This window comes from Octopus sinensis, linkage group LG4, assembly GCF_006345805.1.
Source record: "Octopus sinensis linkage group LG4, ASM634580v1, whole genome shotgun sequence".
NCBI classification, from domain to species: domain Eukaryota; kingdom Metazoa; phylum Mollusca; class Cephalopoda; order Octopoda; family Octopodidae; genus Octopus; species Octopus sinensis.
This window is the reverse complement of record NC_043000.1, coordinates 10384137-10409663: the sequence shown is the minus strand read 5'-3', so window position 1 is coordinate 10409663 and position 25527 is coordinate 10384137. Positions and strand designations below refer to the sequence as shown.

Genomic DNA, 25527 nt, shown 5'->3' with positions numbered 1-25527 from the left:
ATGTTTATGACATCATTCCAGAATGGAGTAAGTGGAACAAGAGCACACACGAAAACGAAAAGTATCGCTGAAGAGGTCACAGATGTGTGAAGAAAGATTTCCCGACAAGGGACATGAGTTTAAATAAGAACAGTGATAAATGAGTGAAACACAAAAAATGACCGTCCCGAAATACAACAATATATGTGTGTGTGTGTGTGTCTGTGAGTGTATACATACATACACATATACATACATACATACATACATACATAACATACATACATACATACATACATACATACATACATACATACATACATGAGTGGCTGTGTGGTAAATAGCTTGCTTACCAACCACATGGTTCCGGGTTCAGTCCCACTGCATAAACTTCTACTATAGCCTAGGGCTGACCAAAGCCTTGTGAGTGGATTTGGTAGACGGAAACTGAAAGAAGCCCGTCATATATATGTATATATCTATCTATATATATATATATGTATATATATATATATATATATGTATATAACTATATATATATATGTATATATATATATATATATATATATATATATATATATATATATATATATATATATATATATATATGAGTGTGTGTGTGTGTGTGCGCGTATGTTTGTGTATCTGTGTTTGTTCCCCCAACACCGCTTGACAACCGATGCTGGTGTGCTTACGTCCCCGTAACTTAGCGGTTCGGCAAAGGAGACCGATAGAATAAGTACTAGGCTTACAAAGAATAAGTCCTGGGGTCAATTTGCTCGACTAAAGGCGGTGCCCCAGCATGGCCACAGTCAAATGACTGAAACAAGTAAAAAGAGTATACATACATGTATATATGAGAGAGAGAAAGCGAGAAAGTCAAAAACGTAATAGTGAGCAAGAGCGTGATAGGTGTAGCTACGAAGAAAAGAAAGTTGCGTCCCTTGTTTTGATAACTTTATACAGAGGGCGATATCAACATCCGTTATTTCCATTCCACGTGCTGGCACCAAGATGGTGTCCGAACAAGAGGAACATCGACCAACTTCTTTTAAACAGCAAAACAAACTACATAAACGCGGAAAACACAGAGGAAAGCGGGAACTGGATCGCATGTCCCAAGGTGTGTATAGTTGCAGTTTTGTAGTTGATCTATTAATGTGTTTAACTTGTGTATATAGCTGATATGTTATGGGTCTTCCGACAATCTCTCGTATTTTCTCTGCTATGTAGCATTAGTCTCTTTAGCATATTCATTCACTATCTCTTACATACGTGAGCAGTTCTTTCGATATAACTCGACAAAATCAAAACACATCACTTTGGGTATTTCCGTGGAAGCAAATGACAGTTCGCTTCTGTTTTCTGCTTGGAAATTTGCGGATTTTACATACACACATGAAACAGGTAAGAACAAATATGCAAGACATTGCTGGCATAATTTCGTTATATCTATCTATACTCCACAACCCACAGAAATACCCAAAGTGGGTACTACTTAAGAAGAGTGGTCTCGGTGCGCGCACTCGTGTACCCGCGCTAGCTAGTCGTGACTAGTCGATCCTTTGTGTTTTATTTTTATAAAAAAATATTTACTTTGCTAGGTAATCGTTGTAGGATCGACTAGTCACGACGAGCTTGCACGATTACGCGAGTGCGCGCACCAGGACCACTCTTCTTAAGTAGTACCTTCGAAGTGAAATGTCTCGACCTTATCGAGCTATATCGAAAGAATGCCCATACATGCATACATACAGTGTCTTCCCTATGGACAGAATTTCACATGCACTTTCCCTATTTTTCACTCTACTTTTGAACACCTGGTTTTATTTACTATCTCACGTCATGCCATCTCAATCTGCTGGTAGACGTTGCTATATCTTCCATAACAGGAATTACACCGTCTTATAAAAACGGGCCCATTTTTACACTGTCTTAAAAATGAGTATTCCACATGCACGCCTACCTTTAATGTGGCTCCTGAGCTGAATCAGTGTGATACAAAATGTGAGAAATTTGAACCTTTCAGTTACAGGTACAATCCATCCAATGGGCTTCTGTACAGGTTCCGTCTGTCTAGTTTCACTTACAAGGCATGGATCGACTAGATTTATCTCCTCCTTGTTACACTTACTGGGCTGCAGTCATGCCGGGACATCCCTTGAAAAGATTTGATCGAACAAATCGACCCCTGTTCTTATTTTTTAAGTCTGGTACTTATTCTATCGGTTTCTTTTACCGAACTGCTAAGTTACATGGATGTAAACAAACCAGCACCGTCAGGCTGTGGGGGGAAAGAAGCACAAACACGCACATATACGACGGGTTTCCACATTTTCTCCGTCTACCAAATGTACAATTGGAACCTAGAACGTAAGTGACATAATTAAATATCACAAACATTTGCCCAACTCTAACAATAACGCCAATGATTGTTACTATTAGGTGAAGTAGAACTTTAAGTGATTTATTTAAAAAAAAAGTATGTCCTTTGGCTTCTAAGATGATTGTAAGATACGAGCTGGCTGTGAGGGTTCAATATATATGTATGAGTTCAAACTCCGCCAAGGTCGACTTTGCTTTTCATCCTTTCAGGGTTGATTAAATAAGTACCAGTTACGCACTGGGGTTGATGTAATCGACTTAATCCCTTTGCCTGTCCTTGTTTGTCCCCTCTATGTTTAGCCCCCTGTGGGCAATATCTACCTATCTATCAATCTATATATATATATATACACACACACACTCACGCATATATGTTTACAACAAAATAGTAAAGTTAGTTTTAATAATATTAAAAAATGAAAATTTCCTGTATCATTTAAATGTTATCCCTTCAGCATTCAAACTGACCATATCTGGCCCAAATGTTTCTATCTGTTTTATGTTCAAACCAACCAGATCTGGTCTCTAACATTTATTCTACAATATTCTTCTAAAAATAATCAATCACATCATCAAAATCTTAAAGCTATGAGATAATAATGCATGGTTAATTCAAATCAAATGTAAATAAATAAGCATTACATCTGAATGCCAAAGGGTTAAAAAGACTTCTGAAACATCTCTATAAATTTTGAACAGCTTCAGAAATTTTGTCAGTCTGAAAATTATATATTTTTCTCAGGACGTGTCAGTGTTAAAAGTATCTCGAAACGGCATAAACTAGAAATACGAAGAGCTGAACGAAGGAAAAAGGTAAGTTTTATCTGTAAAGCATAATCATTAGCAGCACTTTGATTATGATATTTCCAACTAAAACATATCTACTATTTGTTTCAGTTAAGTTTTATTTATAATTGATGCAGTTGAAACATTCTTGCAAGAGCCTTTCAGTTTCATTCAAACTTTGTGCATAAAAGATCTTGCAACATTTAGAAAGTTGGCTATTTGTAAATTGTGGTGTTCCATACATATGATAATAATAACTACCGTAAATCTTCGAGTATAATCCGCATTTTTTTCCCAAAATTTAGAAGTCAAAATCCCTCATGCGTACTATATACGAGGTTAAAAAGGAAAATTATTTTCTAAGCAATGTCCAAGTCTCTATTTGCTGTCCGGCAATGTTTATTCAGACGCATTTTATGATGTCGGGCGCGAAAATACCTAAAGCTAAGCCTGAAAGCAATGAAGTCATAAAAGAATCATCCATAACTTGCAGTAAGCAACATTTATTAAAATAAAAGTATTCAGAACACAGAATAACATACAAGAACAATTTCAGACATATTTACATTTCCATATAACAGTTAAGAACATCACCATTATTGTATTACGCATGCACAGAAGTGTTTGTTTGACTAGGTGCTGCTGGCTTAATTACGCACGACTCAAGTTAGAGAAGGGGTGCATATTATACATAAGGTTTAGGTTTTTCAGAAGTACAGCCCCCTAAAAATCCCCTGCGTATTGTACTCAAGGATTTACGGTACATTTTTTTATTTATCTTTTGTGTTTGCATTTTATCTGCCAAGTGGAGAGTTGGAAGAAATAAAATTTTTTAATTGGTTTGAAGAGAGTAATATGCTGATAATTAACTGTTCTTAAATACCCCTTGCACCTTGTATATCTTCAGACTGTTAGATAAAAATTTTTCAGAGGAGTGGTTGTGTGGTAAGTAGCTTGCTTACCAGCCACATGGTTCCGGGTTCAGTCCCACTGTGTGGCACCTTGGGCAAGTGTCTTCTACTATAGCCTCGGGCCGACCAAAGCCTCGTGAGTGGATTTGGAAGACAGAAACTGAAAGAAGCCCGTTGTATATATGTATATATATGTATGTGTGTGTCTGCGTTTGTCCCCCCAACATGGCTTGACAACTGATGCTGGTGTGTTTACGTCCCCGTAACTTAGCGGTTTGGCAAAAGAGACCGATAGAATAAGTACTAGGCTTACAAAGAATAAGTCCTGGGGTCGATTTGCTCGACTAAAGGCGGTGCTCCATCATGGCCACAGTCAAATGACTGGAACAAGTAAAAGAGAGTATTAAAAGTTACTATTTCACATCCCATTAAAAGTGTCTACCATAGCTGATACTTAACTCATTTGTTGTTTTATGTAAAGTCTCTTTGCCAATGCAATGTGGCAGTCCTACACTGGACAATGGTTATTACATTTTAGCCCCAGGAAAACATCTTTTCCAGCTGGCTACAGACACATAATCTGTATCCATATACTGTGAGCAAGGGAATCTACTGCTTCCTGGCTAGAAAGGGGACGGTAGGCTCCCTTGCTCACAGTATATGGACACAGATCATGTGTCGGTAACCAGCTGGAAAAGATGTTTTCCTGGAGCTAAAAAGTAGTAACACCATCCTGTGTAGGATTGCCATGTTGCGTTGACAAACAGACTTTACTGTACGGTACTGTTACTACTACATATTTCTAGCTCAGAAATTTAAAACTAGTTGTTTTATGTATTTATATTTTTATAAACATGTTTTGTTCTTTAAACAGTTTTGTTCTTTAAATATTTGAATCTAAAAAATAATTTCAACTTGTTTTATTTTGTTTATGAAGGCTTTCCATACTCGTAAAAACAAACGAGAAGAAGTTTTGGCCCAAAAACGCAGTCGTGGTGGTGCTGATAGTACTCCGCATTTTGTGGTGAGTTTTGAATTAATTATACCCTAACTCATAGCTGTGAGATGTTGATGATGTAATTGTTTAGTTTTAGAATGACATTGTAGGGTAGGTGTGAGAAGCCAGATCTAGCCTGTTTGAATATACAAATACAACAGGTAGAATATTTAGGCTGGATATGGCCAGTTTAAATGCTAAAGGATTGAATATAAATTACACTGGCATTTGTCAGTTGAAATCTCATTTTATGAGATCTAGATCAAGAGCTGAATTTTAATATAGGCACTTTAATAAGGTGAAATCAAAATCAAATTCGATGACTGGCATCTGTGCTAATGGAGCGCTAAGAGTACCATCCGAATGAGATCGTTACCAGAGCAACAAGCTGGCCTCCATGCCGATGGCATGTTAAAAACACCTTTCATGCGTGATTGTTACCTGTGTCACCTTACTAGCACTTGTGCTGGTGGCATGTGAAAAAAACATTCGAGCGAGGTCGTTGCCAGTGCCGCTGGCATGGCTCCTGTGCAGGTGGCACATAAAAGGCACCATTTGAGCATGGCCATTGCCAGTACTGCCTGACTGGCCCTCGTAAAAGCACCTACTACACTCTCGGAGTGGTTGGCATTAGGAAGGGCATCCAGCTGTAGAAACTCTGCCAGATCAGATTGGAGCCTGGTGCAGCCATCTGATTCGTCAGACCTCAGTCAAATTGTCCAACCCATGCTAGCATGGAAAGCGGACGTTAAACGATGATGATGATTTCAGAAAAATTGGTATTAACAAGTTTATTAACCTTGAAAATATTTCATACTTCAGTGTGGGTCTACATAGTACATAAAGAGTAGTCAAAGCAGTTCTGGGGTTAAACAATAACAACAGCAACATTGAGCTTTGAAATGAATTTTAATTTATTTCTTTATTTTAGGTGATTCTTCCACTGCATAAAAGTCTTAACTCCCAAAAGGTTCTGGATTTGTTGATTAATTGTGATGACACTGCTTTCTCTAAGAAGAATGATCTGGATATAACGCATTTAGGGTAAGTTGAGTTTTTTGATTTGGTTTCGAAGACTTTCTTAGACTTGCCTCTAACATAAGTTGGTGATTGTGATTAGGAAGCTTGTTTTGTAACCATGTTTGGTTCAGTCCTACTGCTTGGCCTTTTCTTTACTATAGCTCCAGGTTGACCAAAGTCATGTCAGTGAATTTGGTAGAAGGTATCTGTATAGAAGCCTGTCATATATGTAAATGTGTGTATCATTGTTCCCCACTGTTGCTTGACAACCAGTGTTAGTTTGTTTATGTCCCTGCAACTTACTGGTTTGGCAAAAGAGACCAATAGAATAAGTACGAGAATTTGTTTGACAAAACCCTTCAAGGAAGTGACCCAGCATGGCCACAGTCCAGTCACTGAAACAAGTACAAAATAAAAGATATATTGAAAAGAATTTTCCTACCATCGTTTGATATTGTTTCAGGAATAAAATTATTACTATGATAGTTTACCATTGACTATATAATATCAACTCATTAATTAACATTTCAATTTTTTTTAACATCAACAATCATTATTTGTAAATTTTGAATGTTTTTATTTTCATTTTTTTTTTGTAATTGTCAGAATTCCTCGACTAAAGCAGAGAGTATCGTTTTATATCCCTGAATATGGTAACCAGTATGCATTACTTGATGCTGTTAAAATAGCCGACTCAGTACTTACTGTTCTCTCTCCAACGGAAGGAATCGATGAATATGGCAGTCATTGTTTGTCCCTTTTGTTTGGTCAAGGCTTGCCTTCAATTATCTTTATTGTTCAGGTCAGTTCAGCTATTTTGATTACATTTGTTTTTTACTCTAGGAGAAATATTTGTATAATTGTTGTTGTTGTTAGCTTAGAAAATTACATCATAGTATGATTATAGTAAAGGTGATAATGGTGATGAAGAAGCGATTGTTTTATTATATTTCATGTTCTGGTACCAACCTGGGTATTTTTACATCCATGTGTGTGTGCTCTGAACCCAGTGTAAATGATAGATGAGGGTTCTACAACTTATTTCTTTATTGCCCACAAGGGACTAAACTTAGAGGGGACAAACAAGGACACACAAAAGGATTAAGTCAATTGCATCAACCCCAGTGCGTAACTGGTACCTAATTTATCAACCCCGAAAGGATGAAAGGCAAAGTCGACCTTGGCGGAATTTGAACTCTGAACGTAATGGCAGACGAAATACTTATTTCTTTACTACCCACAAAGGGCTAATCACAGAGAGGACAAACAAGGACAGACAAAGGGATTAAGTTGATTATATCGACCCCAGTGCGTAACTGGTACTTATTTAATCAACCCTGAAAGGATGAAAAGCAAAGTTGACCTTGGTGGAATTTGAACTCAGAACGTAATGGCAGACGAAATACTGCTAAGCATTTCACTCAGCGTGCTAACGTTTCTGCCAGCTCGCTGCCTTCTACAACTTCTTGCTGAACAACCTGCACAGGTTATTTGTTTATAAGTGATCAGATGTTTGTGCTGTTCTGTAGCTCACCACCTCCATCAAATTGACATCTGTGCAGGTGTATGATGTGCCATATATCAGGCGCTAAAGTGATTGCAGACTAACTTGGAATAAAGTGCTTTACTCAACAACACAATGCACTGCCCTGTCCAGGAATTGAAACTATGATTGCCTCCATACAAACACGCACACAACCAGGAATACACCATAATGATCAGAGATCTAAACATGATATACACTAGAACTGTGACATAATGTAAAGTTATTACCTTAATCTACTAAATAATGTTTAAGGACTATACATATGATTCATTGTGCAAATTAAATTTCTGTGGTATTTTGCTTTCAAACTGGAAACAGAATCTATTCTAAGTAATTCTTAGTATTTTTTTTATTTTATCACATTAGGACTTCCGCAGTATTCCTCAGAAGAAGCAAAGTGATACAAGGAAATTTATTCAAAAATGCATTGATAAATGGTAAGAATTTCGTTTAACTTATCTGAATATCATATTACTCAAATGTAGCTTTTACCAAAATGAATACCTTATGAAAAGGTACGTTTAAATATTTTGCTGGTAATTGTTGAAACTTAGAGTAAGGTGGTCATAATTTAGCAGTGACTAGCCAGTTTTGTAGATCTGTTAGATGTAACCACTTCATTTACCTGAGTATAAGGTAAATTCCTAGTCTTGGTACAAAATTTTTTCCCCCCTTCACAGTTTTAGATTTGTTCTGTTGATAAGTTGCACCTTGGTTTTTTCCAGCTAAAATCAAGTATAAATTAATTTGACTTATAGAAGGGTAAACACAGTACTTACTGTATCTTGTCTTATACACAACTGAAATAGCCTCTTTTTTTACCCTTAAAACTCCACATTATTGAACTGGGAATACAAAACAATTTCTCCCTTTGGTTATTCCCTATCTCAAAGGGATATAAGTATCTTAGTTGATAGGGTGCTAGCTTAGTTACTAAAAGTTCATGTCTTGTCACCAGTATATTTGTTTGTATCTATGACCATTATGAGTGGTTTTGTTCAACTATTAAAAAATAGGTATCATGTGGAGATATAGTTTGCTGCACTAAGTAACTCTGTTTCCCTGTTGTTGCTGGCTTTAATTAACTTGTAGAGCTGAGTTCAAATCCTCTTGCGGATTTGATTCCTTGTCTTACAAAGTTACTTGGTGACCCTGCCAATGCAGATACCTATTTCTTTATTACCCACAAGGGGCTAAACACAGAGGGGACAAACAAGGACAGACATAGGTATTAAGTCGATTACATCGACCCCAGTGCGTAACTGGTACTTAATTTATCGACCCCGAAAGGATGAAAGGCAAAGTCGACCTCGGCGGAATTTGAACTCACAACGTAACGCAGACGAAATACCGCTAAGCATTTCGCCCGGCGTGCTAACGTTTCTGCCAGCTCTTAAGCATCCAGTCTACACTGTAAAGTGGTTAGCATTTGGAAGGGCATCCAGCTGTTAAACCCCTGCCAAAACAGACACAGTAGCCTACCAGGCTTCTCAAACTGTCCAACTCAGTATGGAAGGAAGATGTTAAATGATGATGATGATGATTATTATTATAAAAAAAAATATGATAAACTATTAGTTGTTTGCTTCTTTCTGTTGTTTTCCTATCTTACTCAATGTAAAAGCACCATCATTTCTGTAATGTCTCTCAAACATCACTCTTGTAACATCGTCATCATCGTTTAACATTCACTTTTCTGTTTTCATGGGGTAGACGAAATTTGGTGACGTAGGTTTCCTGTGGTCGGATGCCTTTCCTGTTGCCTCCGAGCAAAGTAATATTCCTCCATGACCAGGCAATCTTTTTCATGGAAGACTGCAAATTAACAACTCCAGTGCTTGTTTACAATCTTCACAGGATGATATGAATAAAATAAGTGAAGAGTGGAGTTATCTCTCTCTATATAAACGGCAGTTTGTCTGTGCGTTTTCTGTGTGTCTGTTTTCTCGTACCCTCACCCTGACCACGGCTTTCAACCGATTCTGATGAAACTTGACACACACATAGCCCAATGTCATAATTCAAAACTAACGCAGCGAAAATTTTGAAAAGTTCCCCCAGTTCTGAAAAAAATCGATAAATTCGACATGGGGTCGAGAATCCAAAACCCAAACCACAGACCGTCTAGGGGACGCAACTCCACCTTTTTTAACTCTCAAAAAATTCACATCATTTTTTTTTTCCATTTTTTTGCTATTTTTTGGCTATAACTCTCTAAAAATGCTTTATAGTTATTTCCCTTACAAACCTGAGCAACGCCGGGCGATACTGCTAGTATGGTATATTTTTTATTCCATAACTTGTAATTCTTTCCACAATTTGAGGTGACCAATCACAGATCATGTCATAGACATTGGTGATAACAATGATAGTCATGCATATTATGTAATGTGTATTACATAGAAGCACCGGAAGTTTCGTGGTAAATGCCATATTGTCTAACCCCTTCCTACCTTGCTTCATGTATATATATATCACTGACCGACCAGGCTATCAGATGTTGCTACACATCGCTGGTCACAATGCACTCCGCATTGTTTTAGCCCTCAAATAACGCCACCCCGCTGGCTAAACGAGCAGGCGAATATATATATATATATATATATATATATATATATATAAGCGAGAAAGAAGCAACAAGAATGGATAGGTTTTTAGTACGATCTTCATACAAGGACAGGTTTTATTAAAAGTTGCAAAGATTACAGTATAAACGAGTCCCGTACTCATCAGCTAAAATACATGTAAGTCTCTAGACATCCTAGTGTTTGAGGCTATACTCATGAAGTAATGTAGATAATTAAACAGATTTCTAAAGTTCATTAAAGTTCTTTAAAGATGATGTACAGTCTTATCACAGAATTTTAAAAAAGTTTGATAGCATCACAGAGAAGGTGACCTAATCCATATGAATTTCCATAGATATGATGAGGGATTATATACTCACAGAAGACAAATTATCCATTGTTAATTACAACGAGGTGGGTCTCAATTCCTGCTTATTAGCATTACAGAGAGGGTGAATTAATCCTTGTATATATGCACAGATTCCCTTCTCTATTCTTGGCCGATCTAGTAAGCCCTTCAGCCTTTAAGAGTTAAATAGCTACAGCCTCTTGTGAATAGCAGTAATGTGACTAATGTGGCAAACACCTAATCATATAACAAGGATTGATACCTACCTCATTGTGTTCAACCATTGTAAAATTTATCGCCTGTAAATATGAAATTCATCTCCATTCCCTGGAAATTTACATCTACACCATTGGAATCTGTGCATATATACAAAGGATTAATTCACCCTCTCTGTAATGCTAATAAGCAGGAATTGAGACCCACCTCGTTGTAATTAACAATGGATAAATTTGTCTTCTGTGAGTATATAATCCCTCATCATATCTATGGAAATTCATATGGATTAGGTCACCTTCTCTGTGATGCTATCAAAACTTTTTTAAAATTCTGTGATAAGACTGTACATCATCTTTAAAGAACTTAATGAACTTTAGAAATCTGTTTAATTATCTACATTACTTCATGAGTATAGCCTCAAACACTAGGATGTCTAGAGAACTTACTGTATTTTAGCTGATGAGTACGGGACTCGTTATATGCTGTAATCTTTGCAACTTTTAATAAAACCTGTCCTTGTATGAAACGATCGTACTAAAAACCTATCCATTCTTTTGCTTCTTTCTCGCTTATAATCACCCCACATTACTGTATTGTTAAATCAGTATAGTTTTTTTTGGTGCATCTAAGTTAGGTACCATATTCAAGTAAATTTTTTAAATTAACTTGAATCTTTATTGCTCTTTGTATATATATATATATATATATATTATAAATTAGAGAAAAACCACTATTATGTAATTCAAACAATGATAGGCGTAAATCATACCATATAGAAAAAATAAAATATATGATAAAACATTTACCTAGATCAAAATAAATTACGTAATAATAAATATGCTGTATATAATTAGTAAATAGACTACAAATGTTTTATCATATATTTCATTTTTTCTATATGATATGATTTACATCTATGATTGTTTCAATTACATAATAGTGGTTTTTCTCTAATTTATATATATATATATGTGTGTGTGTGTGTTTGTATGTGTGTGTAACAAGCTTGATAATTGCAATGAATTCTTGACATGAAACCAATGGCATCCTTGTTAACCCACATACAAAGAATCTTTATCCCCCAATGCAGTGTTGAGCACTCATTCTCACTGTTTGATATTAGCATGTGCATATATATATATTGTGTAAAATACTGAAGTTTGGATGGAGAAAAGTGGTTATTAATCGAGAATTTGTCTTCCAGGCTTCCTGATGCTAAGTTCCATTCCTTAGATAACAACCAGGATGGCTTAGTTGTTCTGCGACAAATAGCCAACCACAAACTACGGTCTATAAAATACAGAGAAAACCGTCCGCATCTCTTAGCTGAAAGTGTTGTATATGAATTAAACTCTGAATTGGTGAGTATCCTTATATACATTTTACTATATACACCATTGTTATTATAAATATATATTATATCATATGTGTGTGTTTTATGTGCCACCTGCCTCGTGCTGGTGGCATGTAAAAGCACTCACTACACTCTTGGAGTGGTTGGCATTAGGAAGGGCATTCAGCTGTAGAAACTCTGCCAGATCAAATCGGAGTCTGGTGCAGCCATCTGGTTCGCCAGTCCTCAGTCAAATCGTCCAACCCATGGCTAGCATGGAAAGCAGACTTTAAACGATGATGATGATGATGTGTGTGTGTATATTATATACCAGTGTCACACAAATTAGCATCTGCACTGGTGGCATGTAAACACACTCCGGTGTCATGCAAATGGCACCCATGCTGGTGGTACGTAAAAGCACCCATCACACTCTCGGAGTGGTTGGCGTTAGGAAGGGCATCCAGCCACAGAACACCATGCCAAATCAGACTGGAGTCTGGTGCAGCTCTCCAGCTTGCCAGCTCTGGTCAAACCATCCAACCCATGCCAACATGGACAACAGACGTTAAATGATGATGATGATATAAAATAGTAAGAATTTTATAAACTTTCAAGAGAATGTGAAATATTTGCTTCTTTTGTTTTTTGGAATAATGCTTCATGAAGCACATCATGTATTCTTTATATCTGTATGAAAAGTATTGAGAAATGTATACACACACACACATTATTATGTGCATCTGTACCCATATGTAGGAATATTTGATTAAATATTTGGCTTGCTGTTTGCTTATGAATGTTCTAATTTTTATATGAGAGGAATTTTAACTCTTGTAGTGGATAAATGTAAGTCTTGTAACAGATAGTATATTTTTATTGTGTGGCTGTTGTTACTCTGAGACTTACAGTAAAGTCAAACAGTTTTGTTGGTGAAACTCTTGTTATGGTGAAGTTGTTTTAAACAGAAGAGACTATGCTTGTAATAGAGAAGGTGGCGAGCTGGCAGAAATGTTAGCATGTCGGGTGAAATGCTCTGCTGTATTTCATCTGCCGCTACGTTTTTTTTTTTTCTTTTTTTTTCATCGTTTAACGTCCGTTCTCCATGCTAGCATGGGTTGGACGGTTCGACCGGGAATCTGAGAAGCCAGAAGGCTGCACCAGGCTCCGGTCTTATCTGGCAATGTTTCTACAGCTGGATGCCCTTCCTAACGCCAACCACTCCGCGAGTGTAGTGGGTGCTTTTTACGTGCCACCTGCACTGTAATACATATATGTATGTATCTATCTATCTATATATATATATATATGTATGTATATATATATGTATCTATCTATCTATATATATATGTATGTATATATATATATGTATCTATATATATATATTTGTATGTATGTATATATATGTGTATGTATGTATATATATATGTGTATGTATGTATATATATATATATATATGTATGTATGTGTACATATATATATATGTATACATATATATATATATATATATGTGTATATATACATATATATGTGTGTGTGTGTGTATATATGTATGTATATATATATGTGTGTATATATATATATGTATGTATATATATGTGTATATATATATATATGTATAAATCTATATGTATGTATATATATATATATATGTATATATCTATATGTATGTATATATGTGTGTATATGTCTATATATATGCATGGATATGTATGTGCATATGTCTATATATATGCATGGATATATATATGTATATATCTCTCTATATATATATATATATATATATATGTATATACTTATATATATGTATGCACACATACATGTATATATCTATATGTATGTATATATACATGTATATATCTACATATATGTATGCATATATGTATGTATATGTATATATATGTATGCATACATATATATGTATATATATGTATATATATATGTATGTATGTATATATATATGTATGTATATGTATATATATGTATGCATATATATATATGTATATATATGTATATATATATGTATGTATATATACATGTATGTATACATACATATATGTATATGTATATGTATGTATATATGTATATGTATATATATATGTATATGTATGTATATGTATATATATATATATGTATATATATATATATATATGTATATGTATATATATGTATATGTATGTATATGTATATATATATATATGTATATATATGTTATATATATATATGTATATATATGTATATATATATATATATGTATACATGTATATATATATGTATATATATGTATATATATGTTCTGAGTTCAAATTCCACCGAGGTCGACTTTACCTTTCATCCTTTCGGGGTCGATTAAATTAAGTACCAGTTATGCACTGGGGTCAATATAATCGACTTAATCCGTTTGTCTGTCCTTGGTTGTCCTCTCTGTGTTTAGCCCCTTCTGGGTAGTAAAGAAATAAGAATCATTAGTACATTGGACAAAATGCTTAGCAGCATTTCGTCTGGTTTTACATTCTTAGTTCAAATTCTGCTGAGGTTGACTTTATTTTCCATCCCTTTCAGGGACAATAAATACCAGTTGAATATTGGGGTCGAAGAAATCAACTTACCCCACCCCTGAAATTGCTGGCCTTGTGCCAAAATTTGCAAGCAATATTCGTGTAGATTAGTAAAGTATGTTTGAATCTTTTCGGTTTGACCGGCAGTTTTTTCTAGCAGTGTCATATGAAATTGTCACCCATAAGTATGACCCTAGTATCGATCTATTGCATTTCAATCTGTTTTAGGGTTAGTTAGGAGTAGGGTTAGGGGTGGGTGGAAGGGTATCTTTTTTTTCTTCAGAAATGTAAATAAACCCAATCTGTTTCTTAAACGAGGGACATATTCATACGGCACAGAATGTTTTCACCTCAATAGACATCATTGATTGGTTGAAATTGCAGAAATTGAAGAAAAAAAACCAACAAATATCTTACAAACTATAGAATTTTCTCAATAAAGCCAAGAGAAGAAGATGTTTTATAAACACATTCTACCAGTATACGAAGTTTAAAAGTGTTTAGCTAAGTGGAAATTATTTTAAAAAACTGCCGGTCAAACTGAAAAGATCTGTTTTTTGATCCTATTGCATTAACTGTAATTATGTTTTAATTATATTTTTATCTTTAGGAAGATGCTGGGACATTGAAACTGACTGGATTTTTAAGAGGCCGCTCTCTTAATGTGAACCATTTAGTGCATCTCCCCGGCTGGGGTGACTTCCAAATGCTGCAGATTGATTCTCCAAATGATCCCTATCCTCTCTATCCTAAAGTTATCAAGACCAACAAACAGGTTTGCATAGTTTTCTTGTTCATTGGTTATTATCACACTGACATCCTGACTTCTTTGACATATAGTATTAAGATTCACTTTTGCGTTATAGTTATGTTGTTTTGTGTGAAGTCTTTAGTTTGTTCTTTGTTATTACATGTGTTTAATAAGATCACCATGACTGGCATCCGTGCTAGTGGAGGGCTAAGAGCACCATCCGAGTGTGATCGCTGCCAGAGCAGCAAACTGGCTTCCATGCAGGTGGCATGTAAAAAGCGCCATTTGAGCGTGATCGTTACCAGCGTCGCCTTACTGGCACTTATGCCGGTGGCATGTGAAAAAGCATTCAAGTGAGGTTGTTGCCTCTGCAGGTGGCATGTAAAAAACACCATTTAAGCATGGCTGTTGTCAGTACTTACTGACTGGCCCTCGTGCCGGTGGCATGTAAAAGCACCCAATACACTCTCAGAGTGGCTGGCATTAGGAAAGGCATCCAGCTGTAGAAACTCTGCCAGATCAGATTAAAGCCTGGTGCAGCCAGCTGGTTTGCCAGTCCTCAGTCAAATCGTCCAACCCATCCTAGCATGGAAAGCAGACGTTAAACGATGATGATGATGACGAAAACAACTATTTATTTCCAAACATTGAAAAAGATGTTTATCCTTCTGTGTATGTATGTTGTTATTTTCTGAAGCTTGCAGATCTATAAACTTTTGTTAAGTTTATATTTCTTAAATTCCTTTTTTCTAACTGATTATGATAATAAGAAACTTATTGTATACATTGCTTAGGTGCATTATAACTCATAGGAAAGGGGTAAAAGAGCAGACAGAGAGCAGCAGTAAGTGAAGACAGTAAAAAATACATGCATATTACATGGAATAAAGGTACATTATAACTCATAGGGTGGAGGTGCAATGGCCCATTGGTTAGGGCAGCGGACTCGCAGTTTCAATTTCCAGACTGGGCGTTGTGTGTGTTTATTGAGTGAAAACACCTAAAAACCTCCACGAGGCTCCGGCAGGGGGTGGTGGCGACCTCTGTTGTACTCTTTCGCCACAACTTTCTCCCACTCTTTCTTCCTGTTTCTTGAGTAACACTGCGATGGACTGGTGTCCTGTTCAGCTGGGGGGAACACATACGCCACAGAAACTGGGCCATGAGCCTGGCTAAGCTTGAAAAGGGCGACGTTTATCGTATAGCTCATAGGAAAGGGGTAAAAGAGTAGACAGAAAGCAGCAGTAAGTGAAGACAGTAAAAAATACATGCATATTACATAGAATAAAGTGCGGAAAGTCAGGGAAATGAACAGTAAAGCAGTAAAAGCATGCCTTAGGTATGACAGGAGTAGTGTTGTTAAATTTCAGAAAGAATGGAAATCTTCAAGGATAAGTGTCCTGATGGCCAACAATTATATAGAAATAACACCAAACATACACAGCACGATAAACTGTTTTAACATTTGGATATTTACATATTCAAGTTATTAAACACATGCCTAGTGTTTGATGCCATTCTGCTTGTGTTACTCTCTGTTCTATATGCTCTCTGAACTACTATAAAACACTGATCTAATAATGGTCTAAAAATCATACATATTCTGGTATTGGAGAGATTTCTGGTGTTGAAACTTGGTGTTTTGATTGGGAAAACAGGAGCAGGGAATAAATTTTAAGCAAGTTTCCAGTTTATATTAAAATTGTGTTGGTGGTTCTGTTTATTTGTTGGTTATATTCATTATTAGCATTTCCCATTTTTAGGGATTAGAACCAATGGAGAGTAGTATAGAAGCTGATGCTCGAATTTTGGACAAAGCGGAGGAGAGCAAACAGGCAAGTCTTGAAAGTGAAGTGGTTCCTGATCCAATGGAAGGAGAACAGACTTGGCCAACAGAAGAAGAGATGGCATTGGCAGAAGGTAAAATTTTTATGATTAGTCTTATATGTATCTTTGCATAAAATAAGTAAATGCGCCCTTTTAAAGCCTAGCCAGGCTCATGGGCCCGGTTTCCCGGTTTCTATGGTGTATGTACTCCCCAGCTGGATGGGACGCCAGTCCATCGCAGCGTTACTCATTTTTGCCAGCTGAGTGGACTGGAGCAATGTGAAATGAAGAGTTTTACTCAAGAACACAACACGTCGCCCAGTCCAGGAATCAAAACCACAATCTTACGATCATGGTGCTGACACCCTAACCACTAAGCCACGCGCTTCCACATGTATCTTTGTATACATACCTAATTTGCTCAGTTGTTTTCTTCAAAGTTTTGCCCTGTATTTTTTCTAAATTTAACACCATACATTATATACAAACACTGAAGTTTTATTTAGGAAAAGACTATTTTATAGTTTAATTGCTATTTCCTGCTTTCAATACACAATTCATAGTAGGAGTGTGTGCCATGTATTCAACTTAATACATGTATTGCCTTGTAGTGGCCATCTGGTTCACCAGTCTTCAGTCAAATCATCCAATCCATACTAGCATGGAAAGCAATGGTTAAATGCTGATGATATATATATACATACATACACATACATATGTATGTGTGTACTCATGTTTTAACATCACATGATGGTTGTAAATGAGCATCACTGTCATACAAGTGATGTTGTTTGTTTCCAGTCTTCTGTGGGAAATGTCTGATGATGGGTAAATATCACCTTGATTGGAAATAAGTGAGGGAAGTGGATTAACCCTTTGGTGTTCAAATTTCTGTATTAAATGTAATACTTTTTCACTCAAATTGTTTTGAATTAGTCATGCATTATGTTATAGCTTTGAGGTTTCAATGATGTGATTGTTTATTTTTAGAATGTCACTGTAGGTTAGGTGTGAGAGGCTAGATATGGCCAGTTTGAATATAAAACATGTAGAATATTTAGGCCGGATATGGCCGGTTTAAACACTAAAGAGTTAAAGATGATAAGAAGGCAGGTCTTGACTATTTTACCACGAACTAGTATCGCTCTTTGGTGACAGCCACTTCGCTAGTGTTTGGGCAATTGTGGTATATTCTCAAACAACTATCTACTATTCTGGCATTCCACCTTCTCATCATATTTTTGTTAGTGTCCAGTCACTATTCTCTCAAATGGATTTTGGTAGAATTGATAGAGCAGCGAGCTACACTTCTTTGTGTCCCAACAGAATTAATTTTGCCTTTTACCCTCTGTCGGGGTTGATGAATCATCATCATCATTTAGCGTCCGCTTTCCATGCTAGCATGGGTTGGATGGTTCAACTGGGGTCTGGGAAGCCAGAAGGCTGCACCAGGCCCAGTCTGATCTGGCAATGTTTCTACGGCTGGATGCCCTTCCTAACGCCAACCACTCCGTGAGTGTAGTGGGTGCTTTTTACGTGCCACCGGCACAGGTGCCAGACGGGGCTGGCAAATTAAGAACAGGGTTCAATTAAATCAGTTTGCTTCTTCTTACCCCTAAAGTTTGAGGCTGTGTTCCTATTTGAGAAATTATTATTGTTACCTTGCTTTTTTGAGTCTAATCTGCAAACGAGATTATTTTAGCTTTTTATCTCTCTCATCATGATGAAATTAATTCTACTAAGATACTGGCATCAATGTTCATGACTTCTCTTGTCAGAACAAATTATTCAAATTAACCTTTTTTTCTTTTCTTTTCGTAGCTGAAAGCAAGAAGATCAAGAGAGTTCCGAAAGGCACATCCGCATATCAGTCTGCTTGGATCCTAGAAAGCGATGATGAACTGAACAAAGAAGATAAAAGTGAAGATGAGGGTGATGACGATGAGGATGATGACTATGATGGTGAAGATGAATACATGGAAGCCGTAATTATATCTTTTCGTTTATGTTGTAAAGTGGGTTCCTCCTACTGGTGTGATGTGTGACTGCCGTTATACTGTAGTTGCGATATCACTGTGATTTTCAGTTTTGTATAATTTAGATGACAATTTATTCACAGCACCCTGTGTGTATATATATATGTGTGTGTGTGTATATATATATATATATCAAGTAGGTACTGTAAATTTAGGGTGAATACTTGATAAGTATAAGCACCTGTATTTGCCAGATAGTGGCAGAGGTGAGAGAGAATATATCAAATAAAAGTAAAAACCCTGATGTAATAACAGATTGTTTATAAAGCTTGAAACACATGTACCGCGATATCCTTTGTGTTCTGTTTTTAATTTTATTTGATGTATATATATGTATTTTCACTGTCATACAAGCCATGTTGTTCATTTCCAGTCTTCCATGGGAAAAATGTTTCTTTACTTTGAAACAGGCGGCATTTGGCTTCAGAAAACCTGCCTCAACAAATTCCATTTGATGAATGTAAGCATGGGAATGTGGATATTAAACAGTGATGATATTGAGTGTAAGGTGTGCTCTAAGGGGTTTGGTCATTATTTCTAGGAAGTTGAGTGACCACATAGTAGTTCCTTTGTTGGTTTTTATTTTTAGTATAATATCAAGTATCAGCTGTCTCCAATTTTTTTTATTGATGATTTTTTTTATTCATATTGCTTTGTTTTGTAGATGGAAGAACTGGAGAGCAGTTCAGAAGACGAGTTTGTCTCAGATGAAGGAGAGGAAACCTATGAAGAAGTAAGGACTTTGTATTATTGTATATGGTTGTGTGGTTTGCTTCCTGACCACATATTTCTGGGTTCAGTCCCACTGTGAGGTACCTACTATATCCTTGGGTCAACCAAAGCCTTGTGAGTGGATTGGTAGACAGAAACTGAAAGAAGTGTGTTGCATATATCTATGTTTATGTTTGTGTATTTGTGTCTCCTTGGTTCGACATTACATAATAGTTATTTAAGAATGAGTGTCAGGGCATTGCATATGTGGATGATATTCTTCAGTTGTACTCATTATCTTCATGTCATGATCTATTTCATTAAGACTGAGCATAGAGAAAATAGGATTTTTTTGGTTTGAACGGCAGTTTTTTCTAGTGGTGTCATATGAAATTGTCACCCATAATTATGACCCTAGTATCGATCTATTGCATTTCAATCTGTTTTAGGGTTGGTTAGGGGTGGGGGAAGGGTATCTTTTTTCTTCACAAATGCAAATAAACCCAATCTGTTTCTTAAACGAGGGACATATTCATATGGCACAGAATGTTTTCTAACTCAGTAGATGTCATTGATTGGTTGAAATTGCAGAAATTGAAGAAAAAAAAACAACAAATATCTTACAAACTATAGAATTTTCTCAATAAAGCCAAGAGAAAAAGATGTTTTATAAACACATTCTACCAGTATACGAAGTTTAAAATTTTTTAGTTACCTAGAAATTATGTTAGAAACTGCCATTCAAACCGAAAAGATCCAGAAAATAAATTATCATCATCCTTTAACATCTGTTTTCCATGCTGGCATGGATTGGACTAGATGTGTTGTATTTATGAGACGGGTAGTTAGAATGATAATATAAATTATTTTTATCACCTTTTAGTATTTGTTCTGTTTTATTATTGATGGAATGTAAGGTGGTGAGCTGACTGAATCATTAGCATGTCAGACAAAATGCTTAGCAGTATTTCTTCCAGTTTCTTATGTCCAGAGTTCAAATCCTGCTGAGGTTGACTTTGCCTTTCATTCTTTCCGGGGTCAATAAAATACAGTACCAGCTGAGCACTGGAGTCAGTGTAATTGACTTTACATCTTCCCAGTAAGATTGCCAGCCATGTTCCCAAATTTCTAAACCTAAATGAAAGAATGTCCAAGATGCCATTTTTAACTTCAAAATTTATCCCATTGGCTAAAGTCTTAATATTTTCTATCTCTCGACAGATTGAAGTGAAGGATGAAGATGCTAAATATGATGAAACAATTGATGTAGAAGAAGAAAAAAGAATGTAAGTTTTTATGTTGCTGTTACATTTTGTAATTCTTCATTGATAAGCATTGGACAGTCTGTCTTTGATACTGTTGTTAAAGAAATAATGTGTAGTGTATTGATGGGATTAAATATTGTGATTGAAACAAGTTATAAATGACAGAAAGGGTCAGTTATCATACAAAATATTTTCTAATACTTATCCCTCCATCAATCCTCTATGACCCTAATTCAGGTGCTGTAAATTATACTTTTTGTCCTCCTACCATGTTACATTGTATCCCACTACTGTCCATTTATCATCTCCTCCTCCCTAACTTACTTCACTCACCTGCACCCTCCTCTCCCATTCTGATATTCACTGCGTACACCTCAATCCCCATCTCTATTCACCTGTCACACTCTAGTGCATTTACCTACCCACCTGAGCACTCTTTCTGTTCTTCCATCCTTATTCTCTTTCTCATATTTGGTTTTCTTTCACCAGATTGCTGAAGCTCAGAGAAGAGAGAGAGAATGAACTATTTCCTGATGAAGTTGACACTCCATTTGAAACGTGTGCAAGAACTAGGTTTGCACGGTAAGTAAAACCCTTTCTGCTGTACTTCTTTGAAGCCTTTTACTCCTGCTGGATGCCCTTCCTATCACCAATCCTTTTAGTTGCCTCTTATGACATATAGCAACACAGTGTGCCTATGTAAAACCAAGAAGCATTTCTCTCAGTGTTATTCTGCTATTAAGCATATACATGGTCAGTTTATATCATAACTTTTCTTTTTGGCTCATTTACATGTCTCGGTTAATGTAGCTGAGGTATCAGACATTGAAATGATATTTCTGATAGATTGGTGGGGTTTTATGTAGAAACAATTATCTATCATTTGCTTAAGGATTCGAAACTAAGTTATTTGCTTTAAGATAAAAAAAACTGCATTGTATCCACATTTATTTTATTTATGTGCCCTTTTCAAGCCTAACCAGGCTCATGGACCTGGTTTCCCGGTTTATATGGCGTATGTGTTCACCCAGCTGGACGGGACGCCAGTCCATCGCAACGTTACTCAAGAAACAGGAAGAGAGAGTGAGAGAAATTTGGGGCGGAAGAGTACAACAGGGGTTGCCACCACCACCTGCTGGAGCCTCGTGGAGCTTTTAGGTGTTTTTGGTTAATAAACACACACAACGCCTGTTCTGGGAATTGAAACCACGATCTGCTGACCACGAGTCCGCTGCCCTAACCACTGGGCCATTGCGCCTCTACTGTATCCACATTAGTTATACATATGTCCTAGTTTCAAGAATTGACATCATTACAAATGTTAACACTTATTATTTCCTATCTTTTTGTCTTGGAAGACTCATGTTTTTGACATCAGCAAAACAATGTCAGTTAAACCTGAAATTTTTTTTAAAACCAGAAGTATTTAAAGTATTTCCTGTTGTTTATACTACAGCTCCTGTGTACATCATCAACACACCGCCACTTCTACACCACCACCACCACCATTACAACATATCACTAACTCCTTACTGACCACGCCACTATCTACCAAGTTTTCCTCAGCAGGTTATGGGCATGACACTTCTCTGAATCTGTTGAAATAAAATATATTTATTCTTGCTTACTTTTATTACATTTTTTTTCTTGAAATAGTTATCGTGGCTTAAATAGTTTCCGAACATCTCCATGGGACCCTAAGGAAAACCTTCCCCTTGATTATGCCAGAATTTTCCAGTTTGGTAATTTCCGGCGAACAAAGAAGAGAGTCTTGAATGAGGAAATTGATGGCGCCATGGTAAGATAATTACACTTTGGGTTTTTATATTACTATAAGAAAATATAATAGTACCCCTCTATGTAAGTCTGTGTGCATGTCTTTTATGTCTGTACATCTGTTAATATATTGTCTGTATGTGTGACTGTATAATTGTACATGTGGATGTATATCTATATATATGTAAATGTGGACATACATATAGTGTATATGTATGTCCACATATACAATGTGGACATATGTATCTATATGTATATATGAAATACAGGATGTGTGGTATAAATTTGACAGTTTGTATAAAGGAAAAGAAAATACAAAATCCCATCCAAAAATAAATGTATTTTAAGAATATCAAAACACATCAATTAGATTATGGCTGGGAAATAACAGTTTACTCAAAGTAGCTGCTTTCAGCTTCTGCCATAGCCACAAGATGGTTCTTGAACCTGGCATGTGTTCCTCTCTGTATACCTGGGAAGATCTTCAAACACCTTGATCATGGCTACTAGCTTGGCTTTGGTGTTGCAGGTATAGCAGTTGGTGTGTTTCTCAACCACACTCTATGCGTAGTAATCCATGGGATTACAATCAGAGGAATTAGGAGGTCAGAAACTGGGGCTGTTTAAGTTGTAGAAATCCTCCGACAACCACTTCTGACTCTTTCCAGAAGTATGGTTAGGGGCTGAGTCCTGCTACCACATATGGTCTTCCAGCAGGAACCCTCTCCAGCCAGGATTTGACCATAATCTCGAGCAGTTTCACATAGCCATCTGAATTGAGCCTAAGGCCCTTTTCAATGATGTAGGGATGACATGATGTCATCCTCCTCACTGGGGACATGTCCAAAGATCATCACAGTTTGGGAAACTTAGTTTTCATGACGTTCATGTCATGTCTTACAGCCTTTAGAATATTCACATAACATTGAGCAGCAGTCATGATGTCAGCATTTTGATACCTGGTGCAAATCACCATGCAACAGGTAACTCCCAATATTCAGATGGTTTCCACTCCTCCATGTCAGCTAACTTTTTCTCAACTACAACTTTAATCTTTATGCTGTCCAATACTGTTGACTTGTTTACTTATACATTAACCCTTTCGTTACTGTATTTATTTTGAGATGCTCTGTGTTTCTTTCAATTGATTTTAAATATAACAAAGAATTTAGTAAAATAACTTAGTTATCATTCAGCTAGTGTTAGGAACATAAATTGTGACTAAGGTTTGGGGGAAGATTTTAATTCAAAATTTATGAAAACAAGACATTTGTACTACAGAGCCAGAGCCGGTTTCAGCCGGGTTGGTAACGAAAGGGTTAAGCTATTCCTGAACAAAAGGGAGACATGAAAAAAATTTTCAAATTTAACCTGAACACCTTGTAAGTTGTGGATGTGTGTGCCTATGTGTGTTTGTCTGGATGTTTGTCAATGGATGTTTGTAATCATATACTAAAGTAGTTTTTTTTGTTTTCTTACTGTTGTCATTGGTGTGAATGGAATGGCCTTGTACATTTGTCGGTTTTTATCTGTTGTTTTTCTCACTTAAATGTTTCTCTAATGGCTTTCTAGTTACTTATTATATTTCTTGTTAATGTATTGAAATAAACCTGACTCGGTGAAACCTAAAACAATTTTCTCAACTTTCCAGCCTGGTTGGTTCATAACAGTCCATATAAAAGATGTTCCCAGAGCTTTCATGGGTAAGTTGGTTTGAGGCAGATCATTGATACTTTGGCTGAGATCACTCTGGATTTTAGGGTACAAACTACCTGTTTTAAAACAATTTAAATTAAAACCTTCCATTAGTTTCATTTTTATCTATATTCCAAAAATGGTTAGCCCACATTACTCAGTAAGGAGCATAAGACGGGTTTCTTGGTTTCTCTGGCATATACCCTTCCTGGATGGAATGCTGGTCCATTGCAGGATTACTCAGTTTTATCATCTGAGTGAACTGGAGCAACATGTTTTGCTGAAGAACACAACACATCACTTGCTCCAGGAATCAGAACCACAATCTTAGGATCATGAATCCAACACTCTAACAACTAAGCCATGCACTTCCATATTCCAAAATAGTGACAATTATTTTATGAAATTCATTATTATCAAAATTTATTGAAACAAAAGCAATGTATTTCGAATGAAATAAATGGGTTAATTCTTCTTTTGTCTCTGTATTTCCAGTGAAATATACTGTTTATGTGTTTCCTATCAATTTTAAAGTGATTGAAGAACCAGACAATATATACACCCTTCCCCATACTAATCTACACAAAGTTGTGACAGACAAGACTTTGCAATTCAAAAAATCCTGCATCTTTTGTTTTTTGGCATAAATCGAAATCAAATTCGATGACTGGCATTTGTGCTGGTGGAGTGCTAATCGTTGCGAGAGCAGCTAACTGGCTTCCATGCCAGTGGCAAGTAAAAAGCACCATTCGAGCGTGATCGTTACCAGCGTTGCCTTACTGGCACATGAAAAAACATTCAAGCAAGATTGTTACCAGT

The 25527-nt window shown here is 36.2% G+C and overlaps 1 protein-coding gene across 1 annotated transcript in view; it reads left to right on the top strand.

Annotated features, from left to right (window-relative positions):
• Positions 1-942: 942 nt before the first annotated feature.
• The window catches only part of LOC115210408 (pre-rRNA-processing protein TSR1 homolog), a 37392-nt gene continuing 12807 nt past the window's right edge, over positions 943-25527 (top strand). Inside the window, exons 1-15 of the mRNA XM_029779008.2 lie at positions 943-1102; positions 3107-3177; positions 4999-5085; positions 5990-6102; positions 6685-6880; positions 7991-8061; positions 11961-12117; positions 15258-15422; positions 17162-17318; positions 19047-19210; positions 19926-19994; positions 21194-21258; positions 21727-21819; positions 22894-23035; positions 24665-24716. Coding sequence (XP_029634868.1) covers positions 994-1102; positions 3107-3177; positions 4999-5085; positions 5990-6102; positions 6685-6880; positions 7991-8061; positions 11961-12117; positions 15258-15422; positions 17162-17318; positions 19047-19210; positions 19926-19994; positions 21194-21258; positions 21727-21819; positions 22894-23035; positions 24665-24716 — 1711 coding nt within the window. The 5' untranslated portion in view covers positions 943-993. The remainder of the gene's footprint in view (positions 1103-3106; positions 3178-4998; positions 5086-5989; positions 6103-6684; positions 6881-7990; positions 8062-11960; positions 12118-15257; positions 15423-17161; positions 17319-19046; positions 19211-19925; positions 19995-21193; positions 21259-21726; positions 21820-22893; positions 23036-24664; positions 24717-25527) is intronic.